Raw genomic sequence first — 22,889 nt, 5'->3', positions numbered from 1 at the left:
GGCCGGACGGGGCTGTCATTCCTTACCGCCGGCTGCCACCTAGTGATGGAGGGACCGGGGCAGCGGGGACCCCCGCCTTGGGGGCTGGAGCCCAGGGCTTTGCTGAGCCGGGGCCGCTCCTCCGGAGAGAGCAGGAGGGGCGAGGAGGAGGGGGGCTACCGAAGGCATCTGTGCCGCAGGTCCGCGTCTGCCCCGCGCTCCCGGCACACCGGGATGCGGCTGGAAGATCCGTCAGTGGGCACGTCCGGGCTGTCTGTGCCAGAACCACCGCTACTCGCAGCCCCCGTGCCCGGGCAGCAGCACCCGCCGGTCCTTATGCAAGGGTCCCTCAGCGACCGCGGGCAGTGGAGGGTGAAAGTCCGGCTGACTTCTGCCAGTGTGCCGCCAGCTCTGGCCCTTCTCCACAAACACTGGGCCGTGGCCACCTGGAGAGGGGCTCCTGCCCTTCGCTCTGTTTGCAGTTTCCCTCGGGCTGTTTGGTTTCAGTTAATCATCCCACGAAGGCAAACACTGCTGGGAAGGATTGAGGATGGCCCAGCACTTCCCGCTCCTGCCGGCCCGGGGACCCTCGGCTGTGGGATGGGTCACACCCAGCCGGATCCTGGATGTTGGCCATCAGCTTGGGACTGCCTGGAAGCGGTCCAAAAGGGGAGCAGGAAACTCTGTTCCCTATGGACACTGATTAGGCAGCCTGGGGCAAGCGCTGGGCACCCCTCAGTCCTCTCCTCACCACAGGGTCAGGCTGCTCCGTCAGGGCTGGGGCTCTTTGTAGGATGACAGAGCAGAGTATGAACCCCAACGTAGAATAATGGAGAAAGACATCTCCTGGCCCCATGGTGTAGGAACAGGTGAGGGTGAGGAGCTCAGCCTGGTGTGGCTGGGAGGGTGCTCATCTCCGCTCCTGCACTCCACACAGCTCCCTGCAAATTCCCCCCACCGCCAAGGGCAGTGGTGCTCCCGGTGCCGTACACCCCCTCCTCCCCCGGCAGCCCCCCCGCAGGCTGGCTGGCCCCGCTGGCCCTGGTCTGAAGGTCACAGTGTTGCACATTGGGGACAGCGCAGAGTCCGGGATCCCACTGGAGTGCTGAGGCTCAGAGCACTCCGAAGCCGCCAGCCATGATTATTTGGGGTCTCCTTTCCCTCCTCCTCCTCCTCACTGTGGCTAATGGAACCCCCATCGGAGACCAGGAGGAAGATATCCAAGTGCAGGAGAATTTTGAGGCTGAGCGGGTAATGGCAGCTTGTGGTCCCTTAATTCTGGGGGCAAAAGGGATGGGGTAAGCTTTCTTTCATTTTCCTCCAGAAAGAAGGGCAATACTGCCCACACCCAGGCCAGGCTGTGCCAGACAGCCATCGGCAGCTTGGCACTCCCTGGGTGCTGCTCAGGGGGTTCCAGCCTTTGGGGTGGGTGGCCTCATCCTGGAAAACCCCAGGCAGGGTGGCTGCAGTCGGAGCTCCCGGGCAGGTGGGTCTCATGGGATGTCTGTGGTTCAGCATGCAGGATTTCTGTGGGATGCAGGCTGCCTGGGAGATCCCCCAAAACGCACCCTGTCCCCTGCCAGGCTTCATACAGCCCTGCACGTGTGCCCAGGTCTGGGTCCCACTGGTGTACATGAGGGAATGCCAGCCTGATGCCTTCAGCCCTGCCTCGTAGTCAGGGAACCAAGGAAAATCCTGCTCAGTGCTGATACTCTTCCCAAATCCTGCAGCAGCTCTGGCCTCTGCACCCCACATCATCACCTCCCAGTTTCTCCCTGGGTCAGGAATATTTCAGCTCTGCACAAAGCCAGGAGATGTCCCACCTTGGTGAGGAGGGCCCGTGGTGGAGACGTCTCTCTTCTCCCTGCAGATGTACGGGAAGTGGTTCGACGTCGCCATCGGCACGACCTGCAAGTGGATGAAGAACTACAAGGACAAGTTCAGCATGGGCACACTGGTGCTGGGCCCTGGCCCCAGCGCCGACCAGATCAGCACTGCCAGCACCAGGCTGCGGTATGGGGCGCTGCGGGAGGGGCTTGAGCTTCCTCCAAAGCCACCCCACCCAGGGGTGCTCCCTCTCCCAGGGGCTGGGACAGACACAGGGGTTACTTGCTCTGTCTGGCATCCAAGCCCTGAGGAGGGGATGGATTGAGCTCAAACAACCAATGCCTTGGGCAGGGCAGTTTCAGGAATCCTGCACCATGGCCTTGGTGTCCCAGACATGATTTTTATGCCATAACCAGGGAAAACAATCCCTCCAAGTAGCTGATTGTTTTCTTCCTCCCTCCAGGCAAGGTGACTGCACACAAGTCTCAGGGGAGTACCAGAAAACCAGCACCCCTGGCAAATACACCTACTACAACCCCAGTGAGTTGGACTGAGGCATGGCTGGGAGATGGGGACCAGCTCTGGGGACAGCTGGTGGAGGGAGAAGGGGCTCAGGAGAGCAGGGTTCAGAGGCCACTCCACAGTTTGGGTATTTCCAGCCAAAGTACAGAGTAAAGCTGCAGGGAAAGGGCTGTTTGAGCACTGTCCCTGCATAGCCACAGGAGGATGAGATGTTGCAGCAGGTCGCTCCTGTCCTCAGGGTCCCAGCTGAGGCAGGTTCCTACCAGCCACACTACAGGAGCATTAGTGGCATGTCAGTTGTCTGCAGCTCTTGGTTTCCAATCCCCTCAGCTAAGAGGCTGATGAGCCTAAATGGAGTCATGGCTGTATCTGAGTTTGCTTCCTAAAAATCATGGTTTTTTAATCAGATGCCTGATTTCAGCCCCCAGCTTTGAGGCTGTCCTACACTGCTCCATCTCGCTGAGAGGGGCAGGAATGACATCCCTGTGTCTCTGTCTCACCCAGAATGGGATGTGTCTATCCAGTCCTATGTGCTCCGTACCAACTATGAAGAATATGCTGTCATTCTGATGAAGAAGAAAAGCAGTTTTGGTCCAAGCACCACCCTGAAGTTGTATGGTATGTCTGGCCATGGCACTTGAGGGCAAGCAGGCTCCGGGGTGGACCAGCACAGCTCAGAAACACCACCCAACCATCTCTCAGCTCCGTTAGCCTTGAGGGACCTGACCATGGGCTTTGGAAATGGTGGCTTAGACCAGCTCATCTTTGGCATGGCAGAGGCAGAGTCTCATGGCTCCATGAGAGCCACATCAGTCAAGGAACATCCAAAGCAGCATGGCATTTGAGATGAAGGTGGTGATACCTGCTTAGAGGAAACCCAGCCCTGGAGTGGCAGGAGATGTTTTCTTCCGTGATTAAGAAATGTTAAACCCACTTTGTCCAAGCCCTTGGTCAATGCTGGTCAAGAACAACAGGCTGCCCAGGGAAGTGGTGACATCACTGTCCCTGTCAAAAAGACATGCAGATGTGGAACTTAGGGACATGGTTTAGGGTGGACATAGCAGTGCAGGGTCAATGGCTGGGCTTGACCTTTGCTTCCCTGACTGGATGCTGAGAAGGACCAGGAGGCTGATATTGCACCTGTCTGCAGCCACCTGAGCCCAGTGGGTGCTTGGGGGCTGCACTCCCACACCAACCCCGCTCACAGCCCATTCTCTTCCCCAGGGAGGAGTCCAGAGCTGCGGGAGGACCTCGTTGAGTCTTTCCATCAGCTGGCTCTGGAGATGGGCATCCCCGAAGACTCCATCTTCATTCTGGCCAACAGAGGTAACCTCCCACGGGGCATGTGCCTCTCTCTGCCAGAGCACTCCAGCTGCTCCTTCTTGGTCTGCCAAGCTGGGGACATGGGGGATGGTCAGCAGGGAGGCAGGAGAGACAAAGGCTTTGGTAGCATGGGATGAAAAGGAAATAAGGCCATGTATCAGTCAGGATTCCACCAGAGGAATCAGCTTCCAGTCAGAGGGGTCCGTGCTGGGCTGTCAGGTCAATGCAACCACACCACTGTGCTGGGATGAGGGCATGGGACACTCATGACTGGTCCCCAGGCTGGGTGCTGCCAGCACCTGTGAGGCTCCTTGCTCAGTCTGGGGTTCAGAAGGGGCTAGCATGATGGAGGGTGTGTGTGTGTGGAGGATTTTGGGGGGATCCAGGGGGGATGTGGGGATTTTAGGGGGATCCAGGGGGGTGTGGGGACTTCAGGGAGATGGAGGGAGGTATGGGGATTTTAGGGCGGCACTTCTGTGAGCAGGAGGTGGAAAGCAGAAAGAGGGGAAGAATGTTGGGTGGAACGGGTAGGGTGGCCCCTTGCCCAGGGTCCTGCGTGTGCACAGTGCTGGACTCACTGAGGTGGGGCTGTCAGGACACCTCTCCTCTCACACTGCTCATCTTCTCTCCTGCTCCCGGGCCAGGTGAATGTATTCCTCAGGAGACTGAAAATGTCCCCCAGGTGAGTGGCCAGCTGGGACCTTCTGAAGTGGATTAAGGCCAGAGACATCCCTTCCAAGCCAAACTCACTGGAGATCAGGTGTCCAGGGAGAAGGCTCCATGGGCAGGATATGTTGTTTGGGCAGTGGCTCCACACACCATGGAGGCACATCCCCAGCATGAGGCATGACTGGGGCACTTTGGGTGTCTTCATCCACAACCTGGGATTGTGGACCCCACCCTGGAAGAGTACAGGGCTGGGAAGATCATGAGGTATGGAGAGATCACATCCTGCACACCCAAGATCAGTGACTGGAGACATGCTGGGAGCACAAAGGGCTGGAGCCTGAGGTGCCCCTGACACAGCCCACCGGGGGAGCAGTGGGGTGGGCAGCAGGTCCCACAGGCAGGGACTGATGGCAGCTCTGTGCTTCCTTACTTGTGCAGAGGGCACGCAGAGCAGTCCTGCCCCTGGAGGAGGGCTCAGCCGCAGGACCCCTGCCCACTTACATTGGAAATAAAGAAGGTAGGTCCCAGGGGAGGGGGCTGCATCGGGGCCCCCCTGCCCCTCACTCCCGTTTGCCTGTGACCCATGGTGTGCTGGTCCACAGACTCGTGCCGGCTGAGCCGGGACCCCGGGCCCTGCAGCGGGATGCTCTCCCGCTTCTTCTACAACTCCTCCTCCATGGCCTGCGAAACCTTCCTCTACGGAGGCTGTCTGGGCAACGGCAACAACTTCTACTCAGAAAAGGAGTGCCTGCAGGCGTGCAGGACCGAGGGTGAGAATCCTGGCTGGCCCGGGGCACTGGAGGTGCCTTTGCTGAGGCATCACAAAGGATCTGAGCATTGCCTTGAATGCCTCATGTCTGGCATCCATGTGGGAGGTGTGGGGGTCCCTGGACCCCCTGCCTCACACAGCTCCTGTCCCTGCAGCTGCCTGCAGGCTGCCCATTGTCCCAGGTCCCTGCCAGGCCCTGGTGACGCGCTGGGCCTTCGATGCAGCCCAGGGCAAGTGCATCACCTTCAACTATGGGGGCTGCAAGGGCAACGGGAACCAGTTCTACTCGGAGAAGGAGTGCAAGGAGTACTGCGGGGCTCCTCAGCTGGCAGGTACTCCCCCTGTCCCCTACCCCAGGGCAGCAGCCTGCACCACCTCCTGTCCTGCACTGGCTCTGCCTGGGGTGAGGACAGGGCTGTCCTGGTTCTGGATGGGTCTGTCCTGACTCTGGATGGGTCCATGGTGGGTCCATGGTGGGCCTGGGATGGGTTTGTCATGGGTTCAGGATCAGTCTGGCTCTGGATTGGTTTTGTGCTCTGCCTGGAATGGGTCAGTCTAGGTCAGGATGGATCCAGGATGGGTGTGTCCTTGGGCTGGGATGGGTTTGTCATGGGTCTGTGATAGGGGTGGGATGGTTTTGTGCTGTGCCTAGGAAGGATCTGTGCTGGGTGGGGAATATGGCCATTAACCTACAGACAGCATGGCACGGCTGGGCAGGCTGCAGACATGCTGAGGCCATGACTGAACTTCAGCATGGTCTTGATGAAAGGGGGAACGTCCCCAGGCAGGTCAGGGTGCAGTGGGGAGCAGTGGAGGTGACAGCCCCTGGGCTGAAAGATTTGGGGGTGTGGGAACCCTGGCACCAACTAAGGACCAACCCAGAGTCCCTGTCAGGGGTGTGACACCTGCCAGGCCCCCCAGCTCCAGCCAGTGCAGAGGTTTCCATGACCAGGTTGTCAAGAGTGTGGCAGAGGAAACCTTCCTGCAGAGAGGGCTGACTGAGGCATCTTCCACCATATCCAGCCCTGGACGAGCCTGCTCCCAGGAGGGCAGGAGCTGGGGACTTCGCCTGACCCCACGGATGTGAGACAGAGCCCGTCTTAGGGCAGAACCCATCTTTTATAATCCCTGCCAGCAATATAAAGTACATTAATGCCACCATGGTGGCTGGTGGGACATGAGGTGCAGGACAGAGGGTCTGGACTGCTGCCCTCATCCATCACTGCTGGCAGGGACAAAGTGGCAAGCAGCATCCATCGTCTGTGACTGCAGGGTGATGAGGGGTCTGGGGGCTCTGTCCATCACCTGCTGTGTCTCTCCACTTGCAGAGGACGAGGAGTTTCTGCATCTCTCGAACTGATGCAGGCAGAGGATGAGGGGCCGGCACCCAGCACCGGGGTCCCGCAGGACGGCGCTGGCAGCTGTGGCAGCACGGGAGATGCCTCCAGCAGTAAATGTCCCTAATGTGACCGAAGTGCCCAGTGTCCATCCTCAAGCCGGGGGGAGCAGGGTGCGGGGCGCAGAAGGGGCTCTCTCTGGCCTCCCTGGGGGGGTGTCCCCACCTCTGTGGGGCCGCTGGGTTCTCCCCCACTGCGTCTCTGCCCCTTCCTCAGGCCCTGCCCGCACAGGGCCGGGGGCACCGAGAGGCGCAGGGGGTCCCGCTGGATGGGGCCCAGCCCCCATTTCCCAGGGGATGGGGGTGGGCTGAGGGAAGGGGACAGCAAGGGAGGGAACGAGTGTCCGCTCCTCCGTAAAGGTGAATGATTGCAGCTGGCTCCGGGTCACGGTGGGACCGGGGAGAGCCGTGTGTGGCCGAGATGGGGGGCACGGGCATGGGGCAATCACGGGGATTTTATGGGGTTTGCAGCATGGGATTACGGGGTGTCAGAGAGGATCCTGAGGGGTCACAGAACAGAGTTACAGGATTATGAGGGTCAGGGGAAAATGGGGCTGGCACAGGAGCGGACGACATGGGTTATGGGAGTCCCAGGGGGTACAGGGGTCTCGGGAAGGGATTAGAGGTGTTTTGGTCCCAGGAGTGCTGCGGTGGCCTCGTGAGGGGTTATGGGGGTCACGGGTGGGGGGCTGTAAAGCTGCCAGGAGGGGATCGCGAGGATCTTGGGGGGCTGTGGGGGTCCGAGGAGGGCATGGCCGGGGTTGTGGGGGTTACGCTGCTGGGTGGGTTGGGCTACACTCGGCTTTCGAGAGGGTGACGGGGGGGAGTTCCCGGGGGTCCCCGCGGCGACCGCGTTCCGCGCCCTTCTGTCCCCCGCCGGCCTCCGTACCCGCGCCGCGCGTGCCCCGGCCCCTCGCGGTGAGGCGGAAGAGGCAAGATGGCGGCGGCGGGAGCCCCGCGCCGCCCCCGCTCCCCGCGCCCGGCCCCCGGCACCGGCCCCCGGCGGGGCTGAGCGGCCCCGGCCCCCCCGCCCCGCGCCGGACCCCGGCACCGGCCCCACCGCCCCGCGCCGGGACATGCCCCGCTAGTGCCCCCCCTCCCCCCGGCGCAGCTTCCTCCCGCCGGGCCGAGCCCGCACACCTCCGCCCCGCATGGCCGGGCCGGCACCGCCGCAGCCCTGAGCCGCCCCGTGCCTCCGCCGCGGCCGCCCGGCCCCTGAGCCCGCGCTCGGCCCGTTCCCCGGGGTGCAGGTGTGGGACCACGAAGATGTTCTCGGCCCTGAAGAAGCTGGTGGGCTCGGACCAGGCTGCGGTCCGCGACAAAAACATCCCGGCAGGGCTGCAGTCCATGAACCAGGCGCTGCAGAGGAGGTTCGCCAAGGGAGTCCAGTATAACAGTGAGTCGGAGCGCTGGGCCGGGGGGGCTCGGCCAGCCCGGGGGGAGCCGGGCGGCGCCGTCTGGTGCCCGTGGGGTGCCCGGGGACCGCAGAGGGGCTGGGAGTGCGTGTGCTTTCCTTATGCACGTTGGTGCTTTTATCCGCATTCGCTCAAAGCCAAGTTTGGAGTTAAATGTTGGAGCTCGTGGGAGGACTGAGGGACGGGAAACTTTTCTCTTTCGGTGCAGGACTCGGGACCCGCGGTGCAGCAGCGTCCCTGAGCGCTGCCTGCCGGCTGTGGCACAGGAGAGAGCGCCTTGTACATCAGTTTGTGTCAGTTCAAGCATCGAGAGGGTAACTCCCCTGAGTGCGTGGGTGACCTTCCCTGCAGCCCAGGATAATGGTGTTTATAATTAAGCTAGTGGTTGTATGATAAGAGTCTATTAAAAAGCTCAGCCCTGCCAGGCTTTAATAAAAGGTGGACAGTGAATATCTCTGTGTGCCCTTGGTACATCATTTCATCCTGACTGTCTTTTCTGCAACTGATATATCTGCTCTTTTCTCGGGGAATGCTTTCAGAATTCTTTTCCTCTCAGTGTTGAGGCTTAGGGCTGCATTTTCCCCTTGGAGCTCAGTAAAGGTGATTTGTAATACAGTGTTTCAGGAGGGCACTGCAAGTATGTGAAATACGTCCCAAAGTAACAACTGTGAGACAGGGACAGCAGTTATGTCATTCCTGCTGAAAATAGAGCTGCTTCCAGAGAGTGCTGCAAGTACCAGCTCATCTATGTGGATCCCGGCAGGCAGGGGAGGCAGATTGCAGAAGGCTGAGAGATTGGCAGGTGGGAAAAAGACTGATTTGTAAACGTGGCACTGGATAATTTCTGTGAAGGCACATGTGTCGAAGAAATAGAGCTTCTGTTGGATCTCGGTCTGAAACAGAACGTGATGAAGTTAGCACTTTGGGTTTTGGGGTGTTTTTTCCTTTGTTTAATGTTACAGCTGTTGACTGTGCTTTGGGACTGAGGTTTCAAAGTGCTCCACTTTACTAGAGAAACATTTGGTGCCTTTACCCATAGCACATCTGCAGATATGCCAGTGCTGTTTAATTTATAGAATTAGTGTCTTAGCAAGCAGTCCTGGATGTGAACAGCAGCAGTGTGATTGTTGAGACTGGATTTCCAATGAAAGATGGGGTGAGGATGAAAGTGCTGCCTTGGAACACAGCACTGCATCCTTAAGCACGTACCTGGAGATCTGCTGGTCTCAGACTGTTGGTTTGTGCAGAGGCTTTGTGTGGCCACAGCCCAGAAGACCTGTGTGCTGCACTGGCAGCTGAGTGCCAGAGATCAGGTAGCTAATACCAGCTTGTGAATTATGTAAGAGCCAGGAGCTGACTTCTCAGACAAGGGAGGTTTGTGCTGCGGGCAGAAGGGATCAGCTGCATCCTGCTGGCACAGGATGGGACCAGCTCTGCTCCGTGGTGACTGCGTCGTGCCAGACCTGTGGATGGTACCTGCCTGCTGTTCGTGCAAGGCCAAAAATGCCAAATGTAGCTTTGCTGCTTTTTGTCTCGTTACTGAAAGCTTCAGGAAAGGTTTTTGGTTTGTGCTCTGTCTTACCAGGATTTGTGTTCTAGTTACTGCTTTATAGCTGAAATAAAACTGCAGCTTTCTGTCACTGCCTTAAGGCAAGCTTTCCAATCTCCATAGTAACTCTTCCCAGCATCACTGTTATTTAATATTTATAGGAGATACAGCCTGGCTTACGAAAGGGCTTCCAGGTACCCCCTATAGCCATGGCACGGGGTAGATGGGAAACGTTCCAGCATGGTGCGGTGGTCTCAGTTGAAGGGGGGCTGTGAAGGAATGTCATTACAAGGGCCATTGTTCAGGAAGGGCAGAGCTGCAAGTCCTGTGCATTGCCAATTCCCCTTTCTTGGCAAATCCCTAACATTCAGCAGAGGAGTGCAGGTTTGGAGCCACCGTTAGCACACACAGATCTTTACAACTCCTCTCTTTCCCTGAAGCTGCCTAAACCTAAACCAAAGGGCTCTGGGATTTGTTTTACAGAAATGTTTCTTTGCTGCATTAGACCACTACAAATCCTGAATGAAGCCTGTTTTCTTTCCAGAAATATATTTCGTGTGCTGAGAATACCTTGGGTTGTTCACTGATAAAGCAGACTGAGACACAGGCCTTATACCTGGCTCTGGCTGCCTCACTGGGCTCAGAGCAGCAGAGCAGCCCCTGCTGTGCCAGCCCTACGGCTCTCAGGTACATTTTGTAACAGACAGCCCCGTGTTTGAGGTGGTGCTGAAGGCTGTGAGGTGTTTAATGGCACTGACAGTTATAGACCCTGAATAGAATAGAGCACTAAGTTGAACCCAAATGATTTGTTTTGATGGTCCCTCTCCCACACAGTCAGGTTTTCAAAAGGAAGAGCATTGCAAGGTGGGAAGGTTTAGGTTTCAAATGAAATGATGAGAACAGAGGCTGGTACCAGCTTTGGCAGTAATCACATCCTTTGCTTGGGACATCGTATTGTAAAACAAAAGCATTTCCATACTGCATTCCATCACACACACTTTGTACCATCTGCATGGAGCTGCTGTGGTTTGCATCTGGTAAACACCAGAGCTCCCTGAGCACTCAGAAAGCACAGAGCTGAAAATGATGTGGGTCTGTGCCATGTATGTCATTGCTGGAGTGTTTATAAGGGATCATGATGCCAAGGGTGGGGAACCAGTCTTTGTGAAAACTGAGTCTTGCTTTCCTTCTTGGGATACTCTGGATCAGGTGTGCTGTGTGGCTGTTCCCAGGGCTGTGCTGGCCCCGTGAGGGGCCGTGCCAAGAGCAAGTAGGAGGAAGTGGCTCTCATGCCTTTGGCAGCAGTGCTTATTTGAACAAATTACAAGAGCAGTTGCAGAACATAATTTAGCACCAGGGCACTCAAACGTGACCATTTATGTGAGGCAGTGATGGGCAAACAATGGTTCTGGCTGGGCATTCCCTGGGATTTGCTGATCAGGGACAGGAACAAAAGACATGGGGGTGCCAAATGTTCATCCATTCTGTTCCCCAGACATGGAACCCCTGCTCTGGGCTTTGCACACTGCATCCAGTGTGCCACTTGACAAACCCCACTGCTGGGTGTGCCTGCAGCACAGGCTGAACAGTCACCAGTGCTGATATACCAAAGGCAGTGGCTCCAAGAATTCCCCCACTCCCTCTCCTTACTACTTTTTCTGCCTAACATATTCCTTAAAAGACAAAACTTAACTAATACCATGTATTTTAGTACATTTAGTAAGCCTTTTCAGTAAGCATTATAGTCCTTACTTCTTTTGTGTTGCTTTAGAGTCGTAGTTCCCAGACTCATTGCTAAGTATTTTCATTCAGCACAACTCCCAAAAGAAAGGCTTCTCCTCTTCCTGCCACTTCCCACCTTCTCCTTTTCTCCTGTGGCTGACACAGGTGTTTGTGCAGCATGTGCTAGCCCTGCTTTGCATGCTGCTGGCCTGTACCTGCCAGAAGTGTGCCTGGGGGGGGGAAGGGGATCTGCAGAGCAGGTGGTGCTGCTTTTGGCAGCAGAACAAGCTCAAAGCATTTCAGCTGAAGTCCCAAAGACCTTAATGAGGGTCAGGTTTTGACCCTCTCCATGGGGTTATTAGTTTGTGGATCTTTGCAAGTCCTGGAGGAATATGGGCAGAGCTGGGAATTCCTCATTTCTAGTTCTGAGTTGGTCTCAGACCTGTTCTCTGGGCCTGTATCATCACTGCTCTGCTTCCATATCCCCATCTGGAGAATGGAAATCCCTCTGGTTTTCCTGATGCAATGACAGTATGAATAAAGTGATTTGTTTAGCTTTTTCCTTGCCTCTTGATCTATTCCCCATCCCTACTCTTCTTCCCACAGATAATTCCCCTGTCTTTGCTACAAACCTCTGGCTGTTTGCAGTAAGTACTGGTTTAACTTCAAATCAAAATAAGGCAACAGTTTTACTTGACAGCATTAACCTCGCCTATAATTACTGTTCCTCTTTCCATGTTCAGCCACAGCCCAGGCCTATGGTGCACCAGCCTGGCAGTGCACTGGAAGCTCACTCAGCTCTTCCTGCCTTGCTGGTGCCTGTCACTGAGGACACCTGCCCCAGCCAAAGTCCCAAATACACTTTGCTAAAAGCGATTTGTGTCACCTGCCTTCTTCCTGTTCTGTTTTTAAAGACTTTTTCTTTCTTCAGGAAAAGAGTCAGTGAGAACTTGTGCCCTAAGTAGGAGAAGAGAGATCCTAATGGAGAGTGCTGGATCTGGAAGGGGCCCTTGGACCTGCTCAGACTGAGCTTGTGGTGCCACAAGCACCTTGCTCTGATCTAAACATGAGCTGATCAGGGCTGGGGGGGATTCCCTTGCACTCCAGCCATGCCTCCCACATGCTGCTCATTCAGCTGGGCACTGGAGCTAAAGAAAACTGAAAATGGATAATTTTGAGGTTATTTCTCAGCCAGTTCAGTTTCTTGATCCAGCTCCATGTTTAAGTGCATAAAAAATGGTGTTGGCATGAGGAAAGTCCCAGAGGAGGTAAGACTGTTCCTTCTGGGGAGAGCTCACAACCACATCATCTGGTAGTGATCCTGAAAGTGCACCTTGAGAGCAGCCTGACTGTTTAAGGAAGGGTCTATTTGCCCCTAAAACTCATTGTTTTAGTATCTCATGCCACATTCTGGGGCAGGGGGAGATACGAGTTTGATCATTTTAGGGCAGGCATTGGGAACATTTGGAAAGCTTTGGGTTTGAAAGGGGACAAATGGAGTCTCATTCTGCCTGTGCCATGGACTTGCTTCATGAGTCCAAAGAATCTAAGGGATGTTCTGTTGATAGTTTTACCATCTGTAAGTAGGAAACACACACAAGATGACAGGAAATGCAGGAACTGGTTTGTTGTGTCTGCAGAGATGCTCTGGGACCTTTAAGTGAAGTCAGCCTGTAAATACCGTGTTCATTTTTGCCTTTGGGACCTTTAAGTGAAGTTAGCCTGTAAATACTGTGTTCATTTTTGCCTTGGGGACCTTTAAGTGAAGTCAGCCTGTAAATACTGTGTTCATTTTTGCCTTTATTATCCTGGTGTGATGTTAGTAAGTAGTTTTGAAAAAGAATAAACAGCTCTGAAAAAGAATAAACCTCTGTGTACAAGAACAAAAGCACAGTGGAACTGCAGCACTAGACAGAACTCCTCCACAGACTTTGTGTATGTTTTATCTCCGAGTTGACCTCTTCAGCTCTTCTCTGAAATGCCTGCAGCAGCTCCTGAACTGCAGCAGAAGGCAGCCTTCTGTCTCAGATCTCCTTGCCCAAATGATGATGCACAACCTAATGCTAATCACCTGACTGCCATTAGGTGTCTGTGAGGTGGCCCATTTTCCAGGGGATCGCAGCTCCAAATCAAAACACAAGAATAAAAATTCAGTTTAGATCAGCTTACGTTTTCCAGTAGCCGTGTAGTTGCCAGTAAAAACAAAGATGGCATTTAAAAAAAATTCCACAATGTAACAGAAAATTTAGAATATAATAGGTAGTGTTTTCAGAAAGAACAAGATAACTTTGAATTTACTCCGGGAAGTTCATATTAATTGCTACACTTTTCGATATTTTGGACACTTGCTTTCCTTGGAAGAGTTTGAATGAGTTTCTGTCTAAACTGAAGCAACCAGCACAAGGGCCTGATGACAGGAGGTTGTAGCCAGGTGAGGGTCAGGCTCCTCTACCAAGTAACAAGTAACAGGAGGGGAAACAACCTCAAGTTGCACATGGGGAGGTTTAGATTGGCTGTTAGGGAAAATTTCTTCGCAGAAAGGGCTGTCCAGCGCTGGCACAGGCTGCTCAGGGCAGTGGTGGAGTCCCCATCCCTGGAGGGACTTAAAAACCATGTGGATGTGGCACTTGGGGATATGGTTTATGGGTGGCCTTGGTGGTGCTGAGGGAATGTTGGAATAGTTGATCTTAAAGGTCCTTTCCAACCTAAATCATTCTGTGATTCTGTTCTCTCAAGGCATGAGAAGTGTTTAAGGAGAAAGGGGAAGGATAGAGGAGGTAGTGGAAGGAAAAGCCTGGCAGAAAAAGCTGGTAAGGGAATAAGGTATGACAAAGTAGGAGTAAGGGCCAGGGAGAGGTAGAGAAGGCAGGAGGGTGGGAACATGTTGCAGATGGGTGATTTAGATCACTTAAAGAATGAGCAGCAGCTGTATGAGCAAAAATGTTCTAAATATGATATTGTTAAAGTGCAACTTGGCAAAGGTCCATGGCAAAGTTCACTCTGTTACTTGACCACATGCATGAAGCACCCCGAGGAAAATCAAGTTAGAATTGAGGTGGAACGAGCGACACAGAGACCCTCCTATTGGGTTATGAGGCTCAGAGGGGACCCCCTTTCTAAGCTTCTGATGGAGCTTAGGTGCACCTGGGTCCAATCTTAGTCTCAGACTTGGACTTGGACAGTTTATGTCTAATGAAATTATCTATACAGAGTTTATAATAATTAATACCGAGTATCAATTTCATTAGTATTAACTCCACATGCCATCAGTCCCTTACTGAGGATCTCTTGGGCAAGGAGGGATGTCTTATTCCCAGGTAAGGGACCTCAGACTTAGAGAGGTGTCCCAGTGGAAGGGGAGACTCACTGGCAGACAGTCGGTCTTTAGAAAGAGCTTGGATTAGACTGCTCATCTGTCAGGGGTAAAAGGTCTCTGCCCCAAGGAGAAGCTTAAGAGGTGTCCCAGCTTCAGGGGAGGTCCCCAGCATGCAGCCACACAGCCGGGCACGGAGGGCTCAGGGAAGGCTCGCCCCAGCTGCCATATTGATGGGATAGCGTGGGGGCTCACAGTCTGATTGCATTCGATGGGCAGGGTGTGCAGGAGATTGCTTGTGCCCACATCTTTCTTTGTTCCTTGATACATGAGTCTTGGAAAAGCCACCTGGTATTCTTGTGTTAATCCATGCTTGGTGTGGTGTTCCAAGCTCATGTGCATCAATGCTGGCTGTGTCCCTGCTCCTCTCTGTCTTTCCTAGAGGAATTCTTGGTCCAGCTGTGGCTCAGGCCTTTGCTTCCTTTAAAGCCTGAACCAAACTGCTGCTGGTTTGCTTAAGGGGTCAAGTGTGCCCATTACAGAGCAGAGGCTCAAGCTGTGCAGATTCTGAAGATTCAACCTTGCTGTTGGTTCCTTCTGCTGAGCTGGTGTGAGTTACTGAATAAACACTGATTTAAATGACTGAGGCTCATGTTTTCTAATGAACCCCATCATGCCTGTGTAGTATGGGAGGACTAATTACATCTGAATAATGCTTGCAAAAAGTTAACATGCTTTTCACAGCATTCTTCAAGTTGGTTTAATCACTTTATTTGTCTGCTTGCTCTTTTCTCCAGTGAAAATTGTCATCCGAGGGGACAGGAACACTGGGAAAACCACACTCTGGCACCGACTGCAGGGAAAGAAATTTATTGAGGAATATATTCCAACTCAGGAGATCCAAGTCACCAGCATCCACTGGAATTACAAAAGTAAGATGGAAGAGGGTGGAGGGAGTGACAGTCATGGGACGGTGCCCTGGGGGAGGAAATTCCACCGCAGCCTCATTTTCTTCTTCTCTGTCTGCTTGGGAGACAAAATGGTCTCTCATCACTCTTTCTAATTTATTATTCATAGTTTCTTAGTCATGTTTTTAATTTTGTCAGAAGCTCTGTATTATAAGTGCTAAAGAATATGTCTGTGGAAGCCATAATTCAAGGGAAGTGTTTAATAGGTGGTCTAAAATATTTGAAATATTTGTAATGTGCTTGACATGTTAACGAGGAGGGGTTATTGTATAAATCTGTCTCTGAGGCCCACTCTGCTTTGGGTGTTACTGTGTTGCCTAGAAGTGAATACATGGTGCAAACTGGATTTCACTGATGAAAATTTTAATAAAGAGCATCTGGTGACTGGGGAAGATGATGCTTCAAAAATTATTGTCGTACTATTAGCTCTAGGCTGTCTTACTGAAGCACAGAAGTGCCAGTGCCTTTTTTAAGTTCTTGCTGGAGTCTGAGTCATCAGATGTGGTTTTTAATTTTTACTTTCCCGGTTGCAAGCCCTGTATCCCACCTGGAGAAGACACTGCAGGCACTGAAGTTGCATGAGGCTGTGATTCAACAGCTCATTAAGTCCACCTTTCAGGTTGCTGATCAAGAATGCCACAGACTTGTGGGATGAACTCCTGATTCAGTATGAAAGTGCCCTGTCAGTCTGAGTGTGCTGTATGAAAAAGGTCAGCAGTTGTTTGTCATTATCAGACATTGTCCATCTGCCTCACTCTGATCTTCTGTTGAATCAGGTACTGCCCAGCTCCTCCCAGCTGGGAGAACACCCTGTGCAGTGGGGCGAGCACCAAATTGAGTGCTCTGTCTGATTCACCACCAGATTTGTATTGCCAGGTGATACCATGATGCCCAAGACTCGTGATAATGCTCACACAGCCACAGGATGTGTTCACCAGCAGATCTGCTGTGGTCACACACTGGTGTTTCCCATCTACAGCCAAACCTCTGGCATGGTGTATGTTAGCTGTGGCATCCTTCCCCTCACTCCTCTTCCTCTCTCTCAGGATATCAGCACATCAGTTACTGAGGAATGAACACAGAGCTTACAAGTTGGATGATGGAAACTATCTCCAAAATCAAATTTGAATGCTTCAGCCTAAACAGACTTAGATCAGAGTAAGAAATAAAATTCCTCTTTCCTAGATGTCCAAGTGTAAAGAATGCATCAAGTGTTAATTGTGGGTTTCTGAAGTATCATGGGTTCAAGCATCAGAGTTTGGTTTCTTCTCTGATGGGTGCAGGTTACACAACACTTGAGGTAGAAACAGCCTGGGAGTCTGGAATTTATTCTAGGAGGCTTATTCATGTCTAACTGTGTCCATGAACAGGTGCAAAATGTGTACATGCAAAAAGCTGTTTGGAGGAAAATGCAGTCATGTCACTTGTGTCTGCATTTCTTTTCCTGAGCCGATGCTCAGGCATTGCTTTTTCAACGCTGATGCAATCCTGGGGTAGAAAACACCTACACCTGAGGCTGGTTTTGCTGTGTGCTGAGACCCACAGGTGTGTAGGTTATTTCTAGGGCCCACTTCTGACCTTGGTGTGCTGCGTTTCTGTAGAGCTCCGTGGCCAGAGCTGGCCACAGTGTGTACACATGCTGATGGACTTTTCTCAGGGTGAAGTGTTGCTGACCTTGTCAAACTACCTGCAAGGCTGTACCTGAATTGGTGCTTTTCATTTGTGTTTTTTTACACTGTAAAACATTGTACTATGGTCTTAGTAATAATTTCCACTAATATAGAAAATTTTCCATTTAGTTTCTTAAAATGTATTTCAAAAAGCAACCCTCATTTTAAAGACATTATAAAGTCTGTTGTTTCCTGCTGTGAGAAGTTTCCATCCAAGATTGGTGATGGGGGCCCTCAGAGTACTTGGTTCAGGTCTAAATCCTGCCCTGTTGGCCAAGTTAATCTGTAGAGGAAAAATAAAGTTTATTTTTCCTCTGTTCATGCTCTCAAGCTACCTTGAATAAACATTATGAGGTAGTTGATGGCAAATATTTACAGACGTTAATTAAATCACTGTCAAATATTGAAGGATTCTTACATTGCCTGGTCTTAGAAGAATTTCATTTTAGATGCAAAATGTAGCACCTTCAGAGATTTTATACTGGAGGAATTAATAAAGGTAGAGGAATTTGAGTTACTTCTTATTCAGAATGAACAAAGTTGCTTTTCTGTGCCAGTTGTAATGGGTATTTGTAATTTTTGTGTCCGAGTAAGGAATTACCATTCCTGACCCTAAGGAACACTTTTTTGGATTGTACTAGTCACCAATTTTATTCTCTGTTTGGCAGCCTCAGAAAGGGAGTCTGAAATAAAAATTGACAAATAGTTGTGCTCAGATTCTTTGAATGCCTGAGGGGTGGGAGTGAGGGATGGCAGAGTTACTTTGCACTGTAGGATATGTGATTCAGATCATATGAAGTGAATCCTGTCATTGAATGAGGGTAAAAAATGTCTGAGAGCTTGTGAGTTCCTGGTGATGAACCACCCACAATGTGATGATTCTTATTTTTAAACGAGCTTTCTTGCAATTGGAGACTTCTCATGGCTCTCCATCATTTTGAAGGAAAGCAGTGTTCAGTGTGCCACTGGCCATCTGGTCAAACAGCAGCTCAGGACAGATCTTTAGAGCACTTTGATCCATGGTTTGTGCTAATCCAAGTTAGGGAGTTGCAGGGATAAATTGGAGTTCTTTTTGCTGCCACAGAGCTGCTTCGGGTGAGATGCTGCTGGGTATGAGTCACACACCAAAGCCAGCACAGCAGCACTAAAGTAATTATCCTCTTGCATGATCAGGATAATCAGGAATGACACTAGTGATGAAAGGGAAGAACTTCCTGGCTATGAGCTAGCAAGAGCATGTGGAAATACGGTTTTCCTGGGTCTCATGCAGTTGTTTTCTTTGAGAAATTCTGCCCTTCCTGTCAGCCAGAAGGGTGTAAAGCAGGTCTGTGGGGTTAGGGGGTTCAGCTGCCTGGGGCTGCTGCTGCTCAGCAGGATGTCAGTTCTGTGGGAATCACTCAACAGGCCAACACATCCTAACTGAGGGTGTGTTTGGCTCCTGGGAAGGAGGTAGAGAGCTCAGGAGCAAAGTGCCAGTGCTAGGCTCCAGGTCACCCCAGGGGTGAGCCTTGTCACCCCAAGGCCTCGCTTCTCTGAACTGTTAGTCCTGGTGTGCTGCTTCACATGGCACTTCTGGAAAGAGCAGGCAGCCTCCTGAGCCCGTGCAAAACCTGGGGAAGGCAAATACCTCCTACCCTTCTGCAGCAAACCTTGATTGTGGAAGGGCGCTGGGATTGCCTTGCCAGCTGCAGGGCAGGAATCAGGGGGCAGACCTCCAGTAGCTGATCTGTGTCCCAGCACCTGCAGGGGCACAGGGAGAGCTCCTGCAGTGCCAATGCCTGGGGGAGGAGCTGGCTCAGCTGGGTGCCAGGTGAGTGATTCATAGGTTGGACTTTACCCTGCCTGATTCGATTATCTAGAGAAATATTCAGGGACTGAGTTAATTAGTGGAGTGTCGTGGTTTGAGCCGAAGTTTTTGGGCTGCAGGTGCTGTACTCCTGCGGGTGCTTTCAGTCCTGCAAGGCACTGCCTGGGCTGCCCCGGGGAGGGGGGGAGTCTCCTGTTCATCCAGTGCCCTCTGCCCAGCTGGCACATGGGAAGGGAAGCGGGATTACTGTGAGGAAAACAGAGGCTGATTTTGCTTCATGCATAAATGTAAAAAAGGGTCTTTCTCCAGAAGCAAAGGATCAAAGTTTTCCTTTATTAATAATCAATCTGTACAATATTTTGAAACATTTAATTAAGCCGAGAGTGAGTTCTGTATAGAAATGCTTCCTGGTTTGATAATGACACTTAGATAAACTCTCATGCCATCCAATGGTATTATTTTCTGCTCTGAGGCACTGTCCTCCTATTCCAGCTTTATGTTCAGAGCTGCTCCAAGTACAAGCTTTTGCTTCAAAGCCTGTAACATTTCCAAAAAGCAGCTGTTTCTTGGAACAACTTCCTGAAAAACAGACTGCTTATTTGGATTCTATGGAAACATTGAACCAGAGCTGCTCATCCTTCATGCCACCCAAAAGGGAAGTGGCTGCCTGTGGGTACCAGCAATCACTGGAGTTAGAATTCTGCATGTCTTGCTTCAGATTTTAACAACTCAGATATTGCTGGTTATAACTTATTGATGCTGCAGCTCAATAGAAAGCTTGATAGGAAGCAAAATTGCTAGTGAGACCTTATTTTTCACAAAATGCACCTGGAAATATGCAGAGAGAATGGGTTTCTGTAGCTGCAGGACTGTCAGCACTGGCTGTCACATTTACATGGAAATGCTGTAAGGTTGATCTTTCTTAAATGTGTGTATTCCTTTTTCCAGTTGTATGCCTTGTTTATAAACCAGACTTTATCCTCAAAATTTTTATTTTTAGACAGATAGATTTTTATCTTTTTTGAAAGGCTTTGTACACCTCTTTATGTTACGAAAAGAATCTACACAAAATACTTATAACGTGCTTCAAACCTGACGTGAACCAGCAAGGAAATCCAGCAATAAGTTGTGACTAAGAGTATTTCTGAAGTTTTTTAGATAGCATGATTTTGGTGGACAGCTGGGACCCTCATCAGCTCACTGCCTTCTTGTTGTGGTTGGGTTTTCTTCTTGCCCAGAATTTGCTTTTCTTTTGGCATTCCTATGCTTTGACATTCCTCCATGTTGGCTTTGGGTTGGGCTCTCTGAGTGATGGGTGTTTTACTAAAACCTTCTAACCCTTTGTGTTCTGTTGTGCTTCCAGCCACTGATGACATTGTGAAAGTTGAAGTCTGGGATGTCGTTGACAAAGGTAAGATTTATAACTTTCTTTCTAATGGAGATTCATTGTCCTTTCTCAGTTTTAATTAAAAACTTACATGGAATTCAGAAATACCTGCTTACTTCTGCTTTTAAAAAAATCTGTATTTTTTTATATCACTTCCACAAAGAGTAAGGAAAGGAGAGGTGGGTCTGCTATGCTAGAACCCATTATCTGGAATCTGAACTTCAGATCAAACCCAGTGTTCTGCATGTTCATGACAGATGAAGTGCCTGCTGCTCTGTGCATTCTGGTTCTCTGAGCTTTAGAATAAACTTCACCTTCTCCCCTTTATAAGTGTTCTGTATGTTTAGAGAGGTTCTGAGTTCTTTGTTCTGGTTGTAAAAGTTCCTGTTGAGCTGTTTTTGTGAAGGCATTCTGTTGTTAAATTGGTAAAAGTGTAGCTGCAGTGGGTGATGTATGCAGGGAGGAAGAATGAAAGAGAAGCCAATTACTTAAATTCACTAGGACAGAAAATGCAATATGTGCATTCCAAAACCTTTTCTAAATGCTTAGCCAAGAAAAATTGTATTATATATAAATACATTTTTCATTAGTTTTCAATTTTTGTCAGAGTATAAACTTTTGTTTTATAAAGAGCAAAACTAAGACACAGTCTGGATGCAGTGCATACTGGGAGGCAGTGGGATCTGTTCCTGCAGGGGGTTGGGGTTTGGATGTAAATCTCAACAGCCCATTCTGTAGCCCCGAATGCAGGTGTTGTTTGGCTTCTAAGGGTGTTTAATACCAGCCAGGCTCCTGGTTTAGTGTGTGAGTATGGTCAGGAAAGCAGCTGTGCAGGTGAGCAGCTCTTGCTCTGTGAGTTATGCCCCTTGTTTGGTGTCTCTGTGTGTCAAATTTGTTGACCATAGTCATCGAAACTCGAACTGTGATGGTTTGTCTGGTGCTGCCTTTCCTGCAGCCTTAGCTGGAATCTGCTCTCAGGCATTCCTCAGCAGAACAGCATCACAGAGGCATCACCTGTGCAACTTACGCTTGTGTTACACCAAAAACTAAGAGAAAAAGTAAAATAGGGAGTGGGAAAAGGAGAAATGCCATTTTTCATGTTAGCTGAACTGTATTTGAAATAGAGGAAAAAAAAAAAGACAGAGTTAGCACCTATAGTTCAGATACCTAATGGAGCCTTCAGGGTAAACTTGAGCCAGGAACTTTAAATGAAAATCCTGAGCACTTTATCTTTTTAGTGTTTTAAGTCCCAGTTTTCACAGTGTAGACAAAACCTTGCTTAGGCCAGAGTTACTGCTGAAGTCAGTCTGATTACAGTTTGGCTTTTGGATTGTGGGATAACAAGTGGAGGGCTGGAATCTGAGCAAAACATCTGTGTTCCCGCTGCCTTGCAGCTTTGGTATGAATAGATAGATATTTAATTTGGGAATCATGTGGTTCCAGCATTTATTTCTGTGAATAGCTTCTCTGAGCAGAGTCATCTTCTCAACTAAAGACTTGTTGTTTTTTTGGCGAAGGGGACGGGATGTGCTATGTGCAGATGTTGATAACAGCTTTTCTGGTCCTGCTTTAATTTCTGACAGCAGAGCCTGTGTTGGAAATCTCAAAGGACTCTCCTCCCTTCACTTTATGTTCTTTTGAAATAAAGCTCATTCTGTTAATATCCGTACTTATGGACCACAGATACATAAGGTTTTTTGCAATCAGTTGTGTTCAATCAGTGCAGTGTAAAAATCAGATGATCATGATGTTAATGAAATCAAATCTTTTCCTATTGCCATAGCATTGTGGATTCCTGATAAGCACAGCTTCAGGAAAATGTTTGTATTAAGCATTAAGAGCTTGCTCATATCTAACTTTCATCCTAATGTTATGACATTTTTGTTTTCCTTCTGTGTGCTTAGGACAAAAAATCCTCCTGCGTGATGCTTTTGGTGAGAGCCACACTGGACTGTAGACTTGCAGTAGTAAAGTATCCAGTGCTGCTGTAGCATAGTGCTGACATGACCTGATCCTCCTTTTTTTTTTTCCTTGCCTATCAGATCCTGGCTAGTGTGCATATTTAGAGTTGGGTAGAACATTGCATTTATCAGGCTGAATTTGAAACTGTCAAAAAATGTGTGTTCTGAACACACATTTCAACATAAAGTTTTCTAGGCTAAAATTTTTTTGCCAGTGTCTCCCCATTTCCTTCTCAGAGGAAATAGGAGACCTCTGTTTGAATGATGTGGGGAGCTGTGTGGAAAGCCCTGATGTGGGTTATAGCTTAACTGACAGGTGCATCCATGAACTGCAGTTTTCAGCTTCAGTTGTGTAAAGCAGCTTTGGGCTCTCCCCTGCTGAGCAGTGCTGCTGTTCTGCAGTCACAGGGGGCTGGGGGGAATTGCAGGAGTTGCACCCTGAAAACTTGGTGTACATTTCTGGGCTGAAGTTAACGGTGATTTTACTGAGGGGTGTTTCTGTAGTGCTCCCCAGAAGTGTGCTCCCTGTCCTTGCTGGTTCAGCAGTGTGGGTTTTCCCTCCAGAATCTGCTGGGATGCAGAGGCAGCTCTACTGACCCTGCCTGGCTGGTG

General features: G+C 50.7%; 2 protein-coding genes across 3 annotated transcripts in view; both read left to right on the top strand.

Moving 5' to 3' along the window:
• The first annotated feature begins 1,037 nt into the window (after positions 1-1,037).
• On the top strand, positions 1,038-6,558 carry AMBP (alpha-1-microglobulin/bikunin precursor). Of its 2 annotated transcripts, none has more exons than XM_069031863.1 (10): positions 1,038-1,230; positions 1,850-1,992; positions 2,270-2,346; positions 2,833-2,946; positions 3,553-3,654; positions 4,296-4,333; positions 4,759-4,837; positions 4,923-5,090; positions 5,245-5,421; positions 6,042-6,265. In XM_069031863.1, exons 1-10 carry the CDS (start codon positions 1,117-1,119, stop codon positions 6,089-6,091), a joined length of 1,062 nt encoding a protein of 353 aa, XP_068887964.1. In that variant the 5' UTR covers positions 1,038-1,116; the 3' UTR covers positions 6,092-6,265. The 2 variants fall into 2 exon arrangements, with proteins under 2 accessions (XP_068887964.1, XP_068887965.1); XM_069031864.1 differs by lacking the exon at positions 6,042-6,265 and adding an exon at positions 6,418-6,558 and having other exon boundaries at positions 1,039-1,230.
• Positions 6,559-7,272: 714 nt separating this feature from the next.
• RABL6 (RAB, member RAS oncogene family like 6) overlaps positions 7,273-22,889 on the top strand; it is a 50,901-nt gene continuing 35,284 nt past the window's right edge. Inside the window, exons 1-3 of the mRNA XM_069031740.1 lie at positions 7,273-7,881; positions 15,282-15,416; positions 20,293-20,340. Of these exons, the coding sequence (XP_068887841.1) occupies positions 7,752-7,881; positions 15,282-15,416; positions 20,293-20,340 (313 nt within the window). The 5' untranslated portion in view covers positions 7,273-7,751. The remainder of the gene's footprint in view (positions 7,882-15,281; positions 15,417-20,292; positions 20,341-22,889) is intronic.

This window comes from Aphelocoma coerulescens, chromosome 17 (assembly GCF_041296385.1).
Source record: "Aphelocoma coerulescens isolate FSJ_1873_10779 chromosome 17, UR_Acoe_1.0, whole genome shotgun sequence".
NCBI lineage: Eukaryota > Metazoa > Chordata > Aves > Passeriformes > Corvidae > Aphelocoma > Aphelocoma coerulescens.
The sequence above is the reverse complement of the archived record's forward strand: the minus strand, read 5'-3'. Positions and strand labels throughout refer to the sequence as shown.